At 41.1% G+C, this 15,844-nt stretch overlaps 2 protein-coding genes across 3 annotated transcripts; one reads left to right on the top strand and one right to left on the bottom strand.

Moving 5' to 3' along the window:
* The first annotated feature begins 236 nt into the window (after positions 1–236).
* Positions 237–4,469, top strand: fkrp (fukutin related protein). Of its 2 annotated transcripts, none has more exons than XM_029278360.2 (3): positions 237–470; positions 610–1,104; positions 1,895–4,469. In XM_029278360.2, the coding sequence occupies exon 3, from the start codon at positions 2,016–2,018 to the stop codon at positions 3,612–3,614; it is 1,599 nt and encodes a 532-aa protein (XP_029134193.2). In that variant the 5' UTR covers positions 237–470; positions 610–1,104; positions 1,895–2,015; the 3' UTR covers positions 3,615–4,469. The 2 variants fall into 2 exon arrangements, with proteins under 2 accessions (XP_029134193.2, XP_020494978.2); XM_020639322.3 differs by having other exon boundaries at positions 610–1,461.
* Positions 4,470–5,148: 679 nt separating this feature from the next.
* slc1a5 (solute carrier family 1 member 5) lies at positions 5,149–15,272 on the bottom strand. The gene is made up of 8 exons (XM_065960614.1): positions 14,492–15,272; positions 10,430–10,472; positions 10,248–10,316; positions 9,753–9,922; positions 9,389–9,619; positions 9,022–9,216; positions 8,766–8,900; positions 5,149–8,072 (listed from the first exon to the last, which is right to left on the bottom strand). The coding sequence occupies exons 1-8, from the start codon at positions 15,025–15,027 to the stop codon at positions 7,841–7,843; spliced, it is 1,611 nt and encodes a 536-aa protein (XP_065816686.1). The 5' UTR covers positions 15,028–15,272; the 3' UTR covers positions 5,149–7,840.
* Positions 15,273–15,844: the final 572 nt, after the last annotated feature.

Here is a 15,844-nt window from a genome sequence, read left to right as displayed (position 1 = left end):
ACCTGCTTTTTGTAACATAACAATGAGTAAGGTCTTTTACCTGCTTTTTGTAAAATAACAATGAGTAAGGTCTTTTTACCTGCTCTTTTGTAATGTTAACAGACAAAGAGTAAGGTATTTTACCTGCTTTTTGTAAAGTGTCTCGAGATAACACTTGTTATGAGTTGACGCTATACAAATAAAAATTGGTTGATTGACTGACTGACTGATTGATTGATTTTACCGATTTGTTTTTCGGCTCTTATTTTGTATATCCCGGATCTGTTTCCCTCCTCTTGTGTTTGCTGGAAAAGCCCAGTGTGGGTGACAAATAAAGGTCCATGTTTGCTGTAATACACAAACATGTCGATAGGGAAGTTCATTTCCTGCCATTTTGTCAGCAGGGATGATGGACGACAGTAAAGGAATATACACCAGTGTTTGGAACTGAAAATAATCGCCATGATATAGAGTGACCGTGATTTTAATAGGTAGATCATTTGTTTCTGGGTTTAGTCTGTGCTGCTTCTGCGAGGGTTATGCATACTTGATGACTAGATCCTTAGATATAATTCGGGTTATATGAAGTCAGATTGTATGCTGTACTTACGTATTTTATTTTATATCCAGGCTTCTCTGAACTGGGGGGTCGTGCTGACTGCTGACGGTCTCGACTCCGGGCTCCCTCCTGGATGCAGTCTGACAGTCTGCATTGAGTAATACTGTACCCTTCTGAGTACCCGAACTATTCCTTGGACATGCAGTTCTTTAGTTCAACTGATTGAACAATTCATTTGTGCATACCACCAGAGTTTTGACGCAGGTCTCTAATTGGGCTTGCGGAAAACTCGTTTCCATAACAAAGCTTCACAAAATATTATGAATTATTTTCAAAACTTACACCACAAAGTTGACCATGTTTACAAGTATGAATGAAACGACTCTGTGGAGCGCAAACCATTTCCAAATTATGTAACACGTCGTTGAAAAAAAAATTCTTGGAAGGTTTTATTTTGAAAATTGTCCTTTTGTTTCGAAGGGCCTTAACCGGATGTCTTTCTGTTTGTTGCTGCGGGCAACAAGGACGGCAGCGTGATAGCTTGATGGTGAATTCGTACAGTTTGGGTAAATAAATAGTCGAGCTTGTGATAAGCTAAATACTAATAACATATATTCTGATGCGATTTGTGTGGATTAAGCCGTGGATTTCTTCATAAAATGTTGAAACCCGATTTCAAACAAAACCGCACACATATAGGAATACAATATAGACTAAACCGTGTTTTTCTCATACCGATTTAGTCAGATTTGCTTCCGTTCTAGTGCAGCTTGCTGTGATTGACCACCATGAAAACAAAGTACATTACAACAAGGTTAATGAGCTTAACGTTGCTGAAGCTTGTCATTTTATGGCTAATGCATGATATTACAGACTGTACCATGCTGATGGTTGTGTCATGAGGAATCAGACGGAAGTCCAAGGTGAGCTGTGCACTTTACTTGACCACACAACCATTTAAATGATTCATAATGCTGCTTGCTATGTGCCTTTAATTCAAACCTTGCACGGAGATATGCTTTGTTTTCTTGGTGTTGTGTTAAAAGTCATGTTTTGTGTTTTGTTATTTAATGACTTGTGAAAGAGGGGCAGATTAAATAAGATTATTTTTCATTCAAGATTTGAGATTATGTTTGTATACTGGTTTTGTTTGTCGATGATTGAAATATTGAAATAAACTTACAAATAAAATAACAAATTGTCATGGATTGGATAAATCAGTGCATTGTTAGTTATTTAAATCAAAGTAGGCTTTTTAAAGTAGCATAGAATTGCAGTCTAGGTGTTTTTATGTTTTGAACATTTGAGATTTTGATCTTGTGTTTCTCTCTCTCTCTCTCTCTCTCTCTTTCACAGTTTGTCCATACCTAATTTCTCCACTGTAGCACCAGTACAGATCTAAGCCTAACAAATTTATTCCTTTATTGAAACTGAAAATTTTCTCCAGGGAGAAACTGGAAGGTTAGCATTGGTTGCCATGCGTATCAGTCTCTGTCAGGGCCTGTTAACTGGCGCCATCGTCCTCAACCTCCTCATCCTCTACTATGTATCCAGAGCACAACAGCAAATGATGGAAAAGAGGAAGGAACTTGGCAGGGGTACAAGGAGGGCTGCCCTACCAGCCTCTGGTCTAGGGGGAGGCCTTGGGGCTCTAGTTGGAGCTGGAGGTGAGCGTGGAGGGATAGGAGTTGAGGGGCACAGTCGCAGCCCGCGTGTCACAGTTCTTCTTCGGGAGTTTGAACACTTTGAGAATTATGTTGGGGACGTGGCTAATTCTTTCCTCCGCCAGAGACCTGAGATTCCATTTTTGGCTGTTGCCGACACAAATCCGTACCCTCCCCTGGCACTTCCGGAGGGGGTGCGGCTCTTAGTGCTTTCCCCGAGCCCAGAGCAGCCGCCTCAAGCTCACAGGCCAGAGTTCCACGTTCAGACTGAGTTCGTGCTGTTGGTGCCTGATGGGGCGGAGTTGGAGCAACCGCGGTCTATAGAGAGGCTGATCAGGGAACTCGAAGGTGAGGGTGGGGGACCTGTGAGGTTGGTTGCTGCACCTGTGCTGGCTCGATCTGCCGTGCAATGCCTCCACCTGCGGGTGAATCTCAGAGAGTGGACAGCCACCTACTCCCCTGCTGCGTCTGGGAGCAGCGGAAGTGTGTGCACGGCTTTGCAAGGAGATGCGATCATCCTCATTCGCACTGAGGATCTTTTTAACCTCTCGGTGCCTCTGGGGCGGCCCCTTTTCTCCTCGCTTTTCGTCCAAACTGCCCTGAGAGGCTGGAAGGTGAAGCTGCTGGAGAGCCCCTGTTTCTCTGCAAACCACCGTCCACTCTTCAGCTCCGCTCACAACCAGTGGAAGGCTGACACTCGGCTCAAGGAGGCAACTGGAAAGCTCATGAGGAGCTTCGGTTTGAAGCGCCTCCTTCTGCCTGATGGGAAGGAACAGTGGTATGGCTGCAGTAAAGAGACATCACGTTGCTTTGGCACAGTGCAAGATGACACTCCAGACTACCTTTATCTGGATCGCTGGACGCCGCCCTGCTGCCTGCGAGGTCTGAGAGAAACTGCCAAGTATGTCATCAACATCCTGGAGACCTCAGGTGTACGCTACTGGCTCGAGGGTGGGACTCTGCTTGGTGCTGTCCGCCATCAGGACATCATCCCCTGGGATTATGATGTAGATTTAGGCATCTACCTGGAGGATATACCCAACTGTGATCACCTGAAAAGCCTGGACTCGGGCTCCCTCGTAGATGCTAATGGCTATGTGTGGGAGCGTGCAGTGGAAGGAGATTTCTACAGAGTCCAGTACAGCGAGGCCAACCACCTGCACGTTGATCTGTGGCCGTTCTATGCACGCAACGGCGTCATGACCAAAGACACATGGATCGAGCACAAGCAAGACGTGGAGTTCCCGGAACACTTCCTGCAGCCGCTGGTGCCAATGACGTTTGCCGGCGTCACTGCCTCGGCCCCCAACAACCACAGAGCCTTCTTGGAGCTCAAGTTTGGAGAGGGAGTTATTGAGAACCCTCAGTATCCTAACCCTATGAAAAAAAGGCTGGACAGAAGCAAATTATGAGCCGCATGATAGAGACTCAGAAACTTTTAAACTTCATACTGACTTTGTTTACCAAACAACACAGATTTTTACCTGAACTTGTTTTTCTCTTTTTTTTCTGAGGAACTGCCTAAAAAAGTTGCGTAAAATCTAATGAGGTCTAATATAATAAGATTTATAACTGAGATGATTCATTTTACCAAAATATCTGTATGCTAGTGCGTCTCCATCATGCATCTATATCAATCAAAGACTGGTTAAGGTACGAGTGTGCTCAATCTGCAAGTGTTCTACAGAGGGGTATAATGACTTCTTTAAATTATATAGACCTTCAAATGATTCTTGTTACAAGCTGCCGTGTACATGACCTTAAGCAGGATTTAAGGTTTTGTGCAAAATTATTTAAAATGATGTGGTTTCGCACAAATGTCTTTGAATGTTACATTCATTCTATCAGTTTTTGCACAGTATATTAATGAATTCATTATTTGTACACTAATTTGGTCCCTGGCAGCTGTAATAATGTGAGTAATCTCCACATGGGGAAATGAGAAACACACTGTGGTACTCTTTGTTATTGTTCGCATAAGGACAGGCTGAAATGTTGCTCTACTGCGCCTTAGTATTCAGTTAGAAACATAAAACTATGACTGAATGTGTAAATTGATATTTACCCTCTGTGCAATCACATATATATATATATATATATATATATATAACTACTGAGCGACCATGATGTATTTATTGGAATAGAATTTAAATTAAGCACCAGCGCCTCTAGGTCCGACATGTTTCCTGTAATGTTCTTACTTGTGCGTGATGTATCAAGATGTCACTCCGTCTCATGAACTGGTTAAATAAAGAAGTGGATACAGATTATGGTAGTAATTTGATTGGAGAACTGTGGGAGAATGAGTAGAATCTGTTGTAAAAAAAAGACGGTAATGTACAATACAGGTTATAACTTTTTTTTAACACTAGGTGGCACAAGACACCCAGTTAGTCTCAGCTGAGTCCATGCTGTCAAATGCAGTTTGTGGGTTCAGCCATATGGCAAGAACCCAGAGGGGGGGGAGGACTTTATGACAGGACACAGGAATTTAGCTTCACAGTAATGCAGCTTGCTTGTTGAGGATAACCTCCCCCCCTCCCCCCCCCCCTCCTCCCCCCAGTGATGTGAAATAGGTTCTCATTCAATCCATGCAGAAATGCAGAAGTTCCTCTGCATGTTTAAGCTACCTTTCACCTGTTGGTGCAGCATGTATCACAATCTTAATGCTGTTTGTTTTTTCTCTTAGCCTTAGGATATCCTTGTTCATGAATGGCCTGGTAATTAGATAGGCATCAAGATACAATTCAAACAAGTGGTTATTTTCGGATGCAAGAACACTGAGGGCCTCAGTGCATTTTAAATATGTCTCCCCTCTTACATGTGACGAAATCTGAAGATGACTGACTGCAACATAATGTATCTACACACGCAGCCACAAGCGCTTCTGACTTTGACTGCAGCGCTGCATTTAAGTCTTAAACAGAACAAAAAGTAACAGACATGTATAATAAAAAAGGCCTTTATTTTTTAAATCCTCTGGACAGTATATTCAGAGTGCAACCGTGTTTGTTGAAACAGAGCTCCACTTTAATAACATTGTTACAGCTACCATATGCAGACGACACACACACACACACTATGATCAAACCAGATAGACATCCAAATGGTGAAAGATCTCAGAGGAATGTTGACATCTTGTACCGAAAAGGCATTCAGAGGAATCTGCAGCACTGCCGCCGTTTGGAGGATATTATTCACCCTTTTTGCATGGTCTCATAACATAAAACTGTGAAAGTGATTAAGCACACATTGATTTCATTTATTACCATCATGGGAAATAGTGCAGATCTAGCACAAAATAAAGATGGCAAAGAATATAAATTTGAACGCACTGAAAAGATAATAAATGTTCATGTCGTATTTCTTTTGACCCCTGTTGTATGGTGGAGTTTAAAGCTTTAAACGTGATATGGATGGAAGATATAAACATTCTGTAGTGCAACTGTACAGTTCATGTTACAATAAACGCATATGATGCATTTGAGAATAGGATTGCTTTAGGATACAGTCAATACAACTCATCACACACATTCTCCAGGGTGTGTGTGGTTTCCTAAACTAAAGAAAAATCACCAAATTGAAGCACCTGGCACCAAGAAGCCTACAGTAGACTCAGACCCAAAAGACACAAATAAGAGCAAGACCCAAAATGAACATAGAAATAATAAAAATTAAAATAAAATAAAAAAAACGCATTCACCAAGCAGTTAGCACATGAAGACTGAAAAAAAATGGAGTTGCTTACATGTTGAAACATTGGCTTGACAAAATCTTTGGATTCTGATTAGGGAAATAAATATGATTAACTACAAACATTAATCGGATAGGTCAACTATGACACAAGGCCTAAAGCCCATACAACTAGAATTTCATGATTCTGGCCTTCACAGCAAGAACATTAAAAGGTTTAAGTTGTAACATTTTATACCCCACACATCACTTTACACATGAAATAAGTCTCCTTGCTGCGACAGACTGTGCCTTTCATACCCATCTGTGCTTTTTTTTTTTTCTGTGATGCTGGGACCTACACAGTGTATCAACACGAGTCAAATATCTCCCTGGAAATGTCATTCAATTCTAACAGGAGTTCAACGGTGTCCTTTCTTTGTGCAGAGATGATGTGATTTTTTTTTGGTCTCAGAATATTAAGGAGCAGTCTTCAAGCCATAGTTAAACCTGAGGTTATGATCCACGTGAAGAGGCACAAACGCTGCGAGGTCGGTCTGTGTTCATGCATATTTTGAATCCCTGGGGAAAAGTTCCTTCATTCAAGCCTTGGGACGTTATTGACATTAGAAAAGTGTGCTTTAGAGTATAAATACAATCTTGAGAACCGGTAACAACTATAATGCTATTCCTCATAATGAGGCATTGTAGAGAAGGACATTGACATGGAGTAACAGCAGATTCAATAACAGACTGATAAAAGCTCTAAAAAAAAAACTGAAGGAAATATATAATATAGGAAATATTGTCGTGCTTTTTATCATAAGCCACATTTCGCTCAGGCCAAGGAGTCAGCACAAAGTCTGGGCCTCTTTTTAAAGGACTAAACGGTCTTCCAGTCTTTTGTTGTCTGAGTTTCTAGTTAGGTCTAAAAACCAACGAAGACTTTGAAAATAGGCTGAGATGTCAAAAGCCAAACCTGGACTCTACGGATTAGAAATTTACAGCGCCGCAAAGCCCAACCAGACCCTGGTTACAGGTGGAAGAATTGCTCTGAATTCCCGGAGAAAAGTGTTCAGCCATAGACACATCATCATAGCCAGTTTCATTCATACACATTATAATCAAACTGATGTCTGATCATATTGAAGATCTATAGTTCAAAAACATTAGATATAATGTGCATGAAAGTGCCCAAAATCATGTGTAATGACAATTTATATAATCTGAAAAGATTGATTAAAAAATAAAGTGACAAACATTTTGAAGTTTTTGGGTAACAGAGGGAAAATATGGAAATTTCTTGCTAACAGACCGAGCTCAGCAGCTCAAAGTAGGTCTAAAGTTTTAAATTAACAGGAAAACTGGCCGAATGGTGAAGACCAGAGCTTCACTTAATAAGACCTGATAGGATTGGAAGTGTACACACACAAGTAACAGAGTGCCACAGATGAATATGACCATATATCTTAAATTTCCTCAATATATTTCAATGCAACATCACTTCTGCTTGTAACCCATCCAACATTATTGCTTATTTTAACTGGTCTAGTCATCAACTGGACATCAAAGTGGATGTACACACACACACACACAACAATAAATTGAGTTTTTACATGATACAATTCTGACATTAAAAATTGATGAGGACGCACTTTGATTAAAGACAGCAGCCTTTCAATGTTCTAATTCCTCAAAACGGAAGAAAAAGTTACTGCATAAAATATGGATTTTAATTGCCCCCCCCCCCCCCCCCAGTTCTTATTGCCCTCATCCCAGGAAAGGTTTGAAGAAAGATTGTTTGTTTGCACAGTTCTTAAAATGTCTATACTCATCGTCTCTCACAGACCCTTTCCATCAGGGCTGAGAAAGAGGGTAAAAAAAAAGGTGGCCTGTACCTCAGGTTGTGGCTGATAGGAGTGTCAAATAAGTGAGAGGATTGTTGTTGATGTTGTCAGCAGCTGGATTACATGACAGACTCGGACAGGACTGTCTTTGGAGCGTCTGCACTGTCATGTCCACCTCGCTTCTCAATAAGGGGGGAGTGCTCAGGGGCAGCGGCTGATGGTTCCCCCTCCAGCCGGACGTCGCTCAGCTCTGTTCCTTCTTCTTGTTTTGAAGTGCGGTCCACAAAGAACTGCAGGAGCCCGGCTCCAAAGGCATCGCCCTCTACATTCAGCACTGTGCAGGTACGGTCACTGCGGGACAACAAATTTACATTTACTGTTAAGATATTTAACAAACGTGTTAGTACTGATCTCAAAGAGTCATTGAGCAGTAAGATGTACACCCCAAGTCTCATAGCAGCAGTTTTATACTTGCACAGCAGCTGTAATAATCAAAGTAGAATGTTTAGTCTCCGTTGAACACAAAGTTAGCTTATGTTACTGAAATGTATCAACAGTTTCTGCACTTCCAACTTTTATCAGGAGCTTTAAAGGGAGTTCAGTGCCCTGAGGAGTACCTCTTAGGAGCACTTCTTTATCCAAATAAAATTCATGTTTTGTTAAAACCTTTGTAATTCAAGGCCTTTTTGGAAATGTTATTGGGAGAATTTACCACACAATATTCACATTCTCCATCAATTTCCTTGACAATAAAAAACACAATTTCATATCAATTCTATGATAATTTTTTTTTTTTTTAATACCTTAGTAGTGAAGTCTTTCAATGATTAACAGACTTTTTGTGATCATGAAATCAAATGTCTGATTTCATGATCACAAAAAGTCTGTTAATCATTGAAAGACTTCACTACTAAGGTACTGCATATGGATGGAAATTGTGGAAGTGTAGATGTCAGGGAAAATAGTCATTTTGGACTCAATAATTGGAAAATTACAATTACTGTGATGATCTATATCCATATTAAACACATGAATTGTACTCACACAAGCCAGTCAACAGCGAGGATGAGAGAGATGTCATTGGTTGGCAGACCTACTGCCTCCAGGATGATTGCGAGAGTCAACACGCCTCCAGCAGGTATACCTGCAGCTCCTACACTGGAGGCTGTTGCTGTAACACTAAAACATTCAGAGGGAAGATGTCACAGTTCAAAATTAAACATTGTACTTTCTGTTTTACAAAAAGGACCTAGACCTAGTTGTGTAACTGCGGACGTGTTTCAGTAGCTAAGTGACTCACAGGATGGTAATGACTTGGATGAAGTTAAGAGAAACGTTGTTCAGCTGAGCGATGAAAACCGCAGCCACACACTGGAAGAGAGCGGCTCCGTCCATGTTGACTGTTGCTCCGATGGGAAGGATGAAGCGGCTGATGTGCTTGGATACGCCGTTATTTTCCTCCACGCACTTCATCATCAGGGGCAGAGTGGCAGAGCTGAGAAACAGGGAAAAAGAAATATGTGAGCATATTGAAGTGAAAGGTATGCACATTTTTGTTTGCAGAGAGGAAAGTGTGTGATTTAGAACAGCAGAACCTCAGTATTTGATATTTAACAAGCAGGGAGAACAAACATTTGTGTATCTGGGAGACGCAGCGAGTTGACTACCTGGAGCTCGTTCCGAAGGCTGTAGCCAGAGCAGTGAAAATCCCCCAGAGGAAGGTGTACGGGTTCTTCCTTGTAATAATGAAGTAGATAGCTGGCAGCACTAGAAAGCCGTGGACAGCATGTCCGATGATGCAACAGGCGATATATTTTCCCAGACTGGCAAACAGAGTGCCGACGTCCTCCATCTCCACGATCTTACCAGCTACAAGGAACATGATACCAATAGGCATACCTGCAGAGACAGGAAGAGAACAGAGCATTACTGTAGATTATTATGATTCTAGAAAATAGCCTGTATTCAGCAGTTAGCTTCATACTGATTCTATTCCAAGCACACCTAACCAAGAAAATCACAAGCCTGTCTTACCACATGATCCAGGACACCAACACCATGGTGGCCTCGTTGAAGGAGTTGAAAAACTTGATGAGGATCTCTCCTTCCTCTCCCAGCTTCCTTAAAGCAACGCCAAACACAATGGCAAACACTACCAGACCCAGAATGTTCATGCCGTCCTGGTCAATACCAAAGGGCACCTAGACACACACACACACACACACACACACACACACACACACACACACACACACACACACACACACACACACACACACACACACACACACACACACACACACACACACACACACACACACACACACACACACACACACACACACACACACACACACACACACACACACACACACACACACACACACACACACACACACACACACACACACACACACACACACACACACACACACACACAAGTGCATGATATAAAAAGTCAGGACAAACAAAAACATAATACGTGGTATTTTTCAAGTGAATAACTGGGCAATTTATGTTACACACCCTCTCCACTGTGACATTCAGGGTTCCATCTGTGCCATTTTTTGTCACCAGCTTGTAACTAGTTGCATACTGGGGAGGAAAGAAAATAAGTTAATTTCATGGCGACATCACATCTAAATATGTCCTCTTCAATTTCAACTGATCATTTGGTAAAAATCATACAATCAAGCTGTAGTACTCACTGACTGAAAGGCGGCAGACACTAGATTAGAGGGGAAGATGTTCCTGTGGTGAGGAAGGGGAAAAAAAACAATACTTTAAATTGCTGTTCTCAGTGAGTACAATGTGCCATTTAAAGAGATGTAGCTGTAACTGAAAGGGGAGAGATCACATATTTGGTATGTCATTTATGTAATAAATAAGTCACTGCTCTTTGTTTGGTTCTTCCTTTGTCTGCACACAGACCAACCCGACCACTTGTATGCATAAAGGGGCAAGGCAAGGACACATTCGTGGCAAAATAATTACAAAGAGTTGGGTTCTTACGTCTTTAAAGTCTGAACTTTTTTCACCACATCGAAGAGTTCAAATCAAATACCAAGCAGCTTTGGGTCACATTACTACGTCAAGCCTAACCAATAAAAAAAAAAAAATATTCTATAGAAGTCTATCACAGGTTTTAATATAAAGACAACATCTATGCCTGCCGTGCATCAGATATAATTCAAACATCACAAGGTCGATCAGGTGGCAATAACAGAGACTTTAATATTTTGTTTTCATTCCACCATTTCTTGTTGCTCAAAGGGATACTTTATCTATTTGCATTTGGCTTTGTATCATTAGAAACCTGGTAGTATTTTTGAATGGTCTTGCATCCCGCCCTCATTTTTCCATGAGATGGGAAATCTTCTGTATTTCTAAGTCTGAAAAGGAGCTTCCAGTGACGCAAAATGACGATTTTTGCGTCACTGGAAGCTGTAGGGGTTAGCGGGGTGAAACTACAACGCTAGTTCCTCATATTTTCAACCACTGACCTCTTGGTCTGAAGCCAGAAATGATGGCCTTAGACCAACTTCAAAATGTATTTCACATTACTACTACATATATGACCCAATGTCAATACAGATTCATGTTTCAACGAATCATTCATGTTTCTCAAAGAACGCATCAACCCAATGTTGCCTCTGATAGCCCTTTTACTCAGCTTTCTGTAATAGATTTGGAGTAATAAGGCATTAACTTCACAAGCTCTTTGCAACTATTCATTCCCTTTCAATGGAATCAGAACATCAGGATTAAACATCATGTGATTGTGTGGTAGGGCAGCATGCTACTGAATCACAGGCTGGTCGTGCTGCAAAGCCCTGAGACAAATGGCTGTCACATTGTATGTCAATGTTGGACTTTTTTGGAATATTCAAATGTGTATGAAACTAATCTTTTCGAGTGCCTGGTAGGACTACAGATGAGAAACTGAAGCAGTGTGTGACTTTAGTTTCATTATGAGACTCAGGATTTTTAAAACGGTCTTAAAACAATGCTTTTTCCAAACTTTTAATCACAACCTGGTGGGAGTAGTTTACATTACTAATACCGAGCTGAAACCTCAAAGTATGCTCTTCCACTTATTTTTTTTTTCCTTCCTTTCTGTGGGTTCTACATTCCTGGCACAGGTACAAAACTAAACTCTAATGAGAGAAAACGACATCCTCTATTCATTTTTACAGGCATTCAAAACAGCAGCAACCACACTGGAAAAGTAACACGTCCTTCTTTACTGCTCCTTGTGTTTTTTTTTTACAAGCAATAGCACTTTGTAAAACACCTTTTTAGGAAAACAAATAAAGTTTCCAATCCTTAAATGTAGAATAGACATTTACTACATTTTTCTTTTCAGTTTACTTTATGTGGGCTTTTTTTTTCTTTATGCAAATAAGGAGCAAAGTGGGTCATACTTGATGATAAGATTAAAAGGTAAGTGTGATCTCTGGCTCTGAAATCATCATAAAACAAAAAACATAAACAATGTGGTATGACAAAAATGCACACACAGTTAGTATTTAACTCCATTAGTTGGGTGTGTTTTTCTTTTGTTGAGAGCAGCAGACTCTTTCAGACACACACTGTTCTGACGTCTCCCCAGTCCATGAAGAGCAGGGAACACCTTGTGTTGGTCTACGTGGAATGACCAAAGGTAAACTTCCTGCTAAGTAACAATTGAACCGGCAGATCAAAAAAAAAAAATTGATGACAGTCTCACATTGGCTACCATGTTGTTAATATTTGAAAAGTAATTTCTCCCCATTAGCTCAAGGTAAATATTGTACATGGTCAATGAATCCACGAGTGACTCTTTCACAGTGACTGATAGCTGGAGCCTGTGAACGCTGAACCTGTATTACTGTTTAAAAAACCATAAACAGGAGATAAGGTATGTCAACAAGGATGTGTACGAGTGCCTTTAGTCTGAAAGTATACACATATATCCTTGGGCTAACATGTTAGAAAGGAGTGTGTGTCTGTGAACAACGACACACACTCTTTCTATTATTACACTTTGTTGAATAGCTCTTCAGTCAAAGTCTCAAGTCGTCTTTGTTGTCAAAACTATCCAGAAACCGACTGAGCGGACACGCTCCCGTGAGAGCCACGGGTTCTGCCTGCTGATGTCCTATTAGGATAATGTGTGTGTGTGTGTGTGTGTGTGTGTGTATGGTGGTGTGTGTCCTGCACAAGATAAATATTACTTTCCTGGTTGTTTCTTTTTTTAGCCTTCTTCTACAGCAGCCAGCCATAGTAGGTAAATCTAGGCAGCAGTACTAAAGTGTTGCATTCAGGAACACCAGTTAACTAAAGAATTGGAGAGTAGCACTGATTTTAAAAGTAACTCTGCTCTTTGATTACCCATTTTATGACAGAGATGTCTTTTTCCCCCAACCCAAGACATGCCCAGAACGTCAACATGCTTAACCCTGTTTAATGTTTAATTTTTAAATCGAACCATTTTGTTGCAAAAATATAGACATTGTTATCCAATAGACAAATCAGGGTAACAATGTTAATCCGCAAGGGTTGGGGGAAGGGGGGGTTGGTGACCAATGAACTATGGAGACAATAGTTTGCTTATACTACATACAGGCCAATTTCCTATTTTTGGCAAAGGAAACATCTCTGACTCTTTCAGCTCTGACATTGCATAACAGTCTGAAGCAATGTTTTTTTTTACAAAAGGTTGAGCCTGAATACAACTTTTTAGTGGACTTATCTAACGAATAAGCTGTTTGCTCAGATAAGCTACATCTATTTTTTGGGGGGAAAAGACGTGACATGTAAAAAAAAAATGAAAACACAAACCCCATAGAGCTTATTTTGTTTAAAAAAAATGTTACTTAAAATACTTTCTTGTGACATCTGACTATTTTAGGGTCTGAGTCAATTTATTGCTTAGTCATGCTTAATACTGTAGTCTGTGGATGAGGTGGCATACATCTTGTGAATGTCCCATGAATGTGAAGGGCTGATAAAAAAAGACATGCTGTTGGCTACTGTTTCCCAACCAGTATAATGTAAAGGCTTTAGAGGTAAGAGGCTGAAGGGCAGCTTCCTCACAGACATGTTTGACGACATTTCTCCCTACCACGTGTCTTCAAATGAGCTACTTTAGCCATTCTTTATAAAGTGTTCCCAAAGAAAGTGTGCTACATGAGTGGGGTCAATTCAAAATGAAAATATCCATAAAAACACCCACAGAGTGACATTAGAAGAGAAAACTGTGCTGGTTTTATATATACATTTTTTTTTTTTTACAAACAGGGCTGTCCCAAAAGCAAAGTTTCATCACAGCTCAACTTAGGAGGGAGAAGTGTCACACAACTTTAGCAAGTAAAGTGTGAAAGAAACCGCAGCCTATACGCTATTTTAGACACTTAAATGTGTAAAGCCCATTGTTAGAAAAGACCGTGGCCGTTTCATTGAGCTTTCCCGTGACAACTGGCACTCTGTCCGGGTGAGTTAACCCTCCGTGTGAATACAGCTGAGCTGATGCAACTGCGTAATGTCATTACAGCGCACACAGCAAGGGGTAAATTAAGCGACAGGTTTCATTTGGCTACCGTCCAATGTTTACCTTTAACAGTCACAAAACAAGGTTAAATTACTTTAATGTGTAAGTCAAGAGAGCTGTGTTTCTTTCTCTTTTTTTTATTGAGAGCCATTATGTGTTACTGAGCAACAACTTCGACACCTGGCTACATCTTACCACTTTGGAAGAAAAGAGGCAGTGTTGGAGGGGAGTCACTCACCTGATTAAATCTAAAAAGGAGTCTATCACTTCTTTGGCTTCAGGTACTTCGTCATCAATTCCCTGCACCTTTGGTTTGACTATAGACACGGAGCCCGGCGTCAGGATGAAAGCCATCACAACCCCAATGGAAGACGCGATTAATGTTGTGACCAAGAAGAAAAGCATGGCCCAGCCGCCAAGTTTGCCCAGGGCTTTAGGGTCTATGCTGGCCGCCCCCGACACCAGACTGCACACCACCAGAGGGATGATGATCATCTTCAGCAGCCGGATGAGCAGCTCCCCGGGGAACCCGATGTAGATGATCTGGGTCCTGCTAAGCGCCACGTTGCGCACACCGAGTCCGATAAAAACCCCGATGATGACCCCGGCCACGGTGAGAATCACCAGCAGGTTGGCCATCACTATCCTCTGCACCCTCTTTGACAGCGGCTCCGGGCTCTTCTTCGGGCAGGTCAGTCCGTTTGTCACCGGCTCATCGAGGTGAGCCTCGCCGTTGGATGCCTTCCCGTCCTCCATGTCAATCTTCTCAGCCATTGCGCGCGTTGAAAGTTACCCTGAAAGTATCCTTAAAGGCGCAGATACTTCCTCAAAATACACGGATACTGGTGCCGGGGCAACTTCTTTTCTTTTTTTTTAAATTTTACGCTGCCTGCTGTCCTCCACAGTCACGAACACTGCTGCTACACCGCCTATGCTACTTATCTATCCAAGAAGGCTGCTGCGGTCCCCCGCCCTGTGACGTCGCAGCTGGGCGTGCCTGAGTAGGAAATAATGGCTGTTAATCGCTTAACATTTATTCCATTGATGCAATCTAAAAACAAACAAAAAAGTAGTTTAGTCTGCGGATGTTTTTGTTTGTCAAAAAATGAATTGAAGGCGCACTTAATGCACCGTTGTGCGTTCATTTCTAATTTAATATTATGTTCATCATATTAACTGTCTCAACAGGATTGTAGAAGTTCGGTATGTTTCTTAAATATTGACTTAGGCTATACAATTACGTCAAAATATAAACTCATGTGAAAAGCAAACTAAAAGGTACACGTTTTTTGCTATATAGAATACATGGGCCTTGTTAAACTCCGATTTAAGATATGCTTTGTTCACTAGGCTATTTGATTATTTTCTGATTAAACTGGAGGTAAATGCATATTATTTGTTCTTACACAATGTATGCTATTACATTTAAGAGGATCTATGTCAAGGTAAAGGTGTTGCTCTGATTTCAGTTATATAATGTAATGAAAGGCTTTTTGTCTGAAATGAATTAAGGCCATTACCGGTAAGTATAAGCTCAAATGGTTGGGCCTATGCTTATGCATGAACAATGTACTGTACATTATTTGAAAAT

The sequence above is a fragment of the Labrus bergylta genome, chromosome 11 (genome assembly GCF_963930695.1).
Source record: "Labrus bergylta chromosome 11, fLabBer1.1, whole genome shotgun sequence".
NCBI classification, from domain to species: domain Eukaryota; kingdom Metazoa; phylum Chordata; class Actinopteri; order Labriformes; family Labridae; genus Labrus; species Labrus bergylta.
This window is presented reverse-complemented; position numbering and strand designations above follow the sequence as displayed.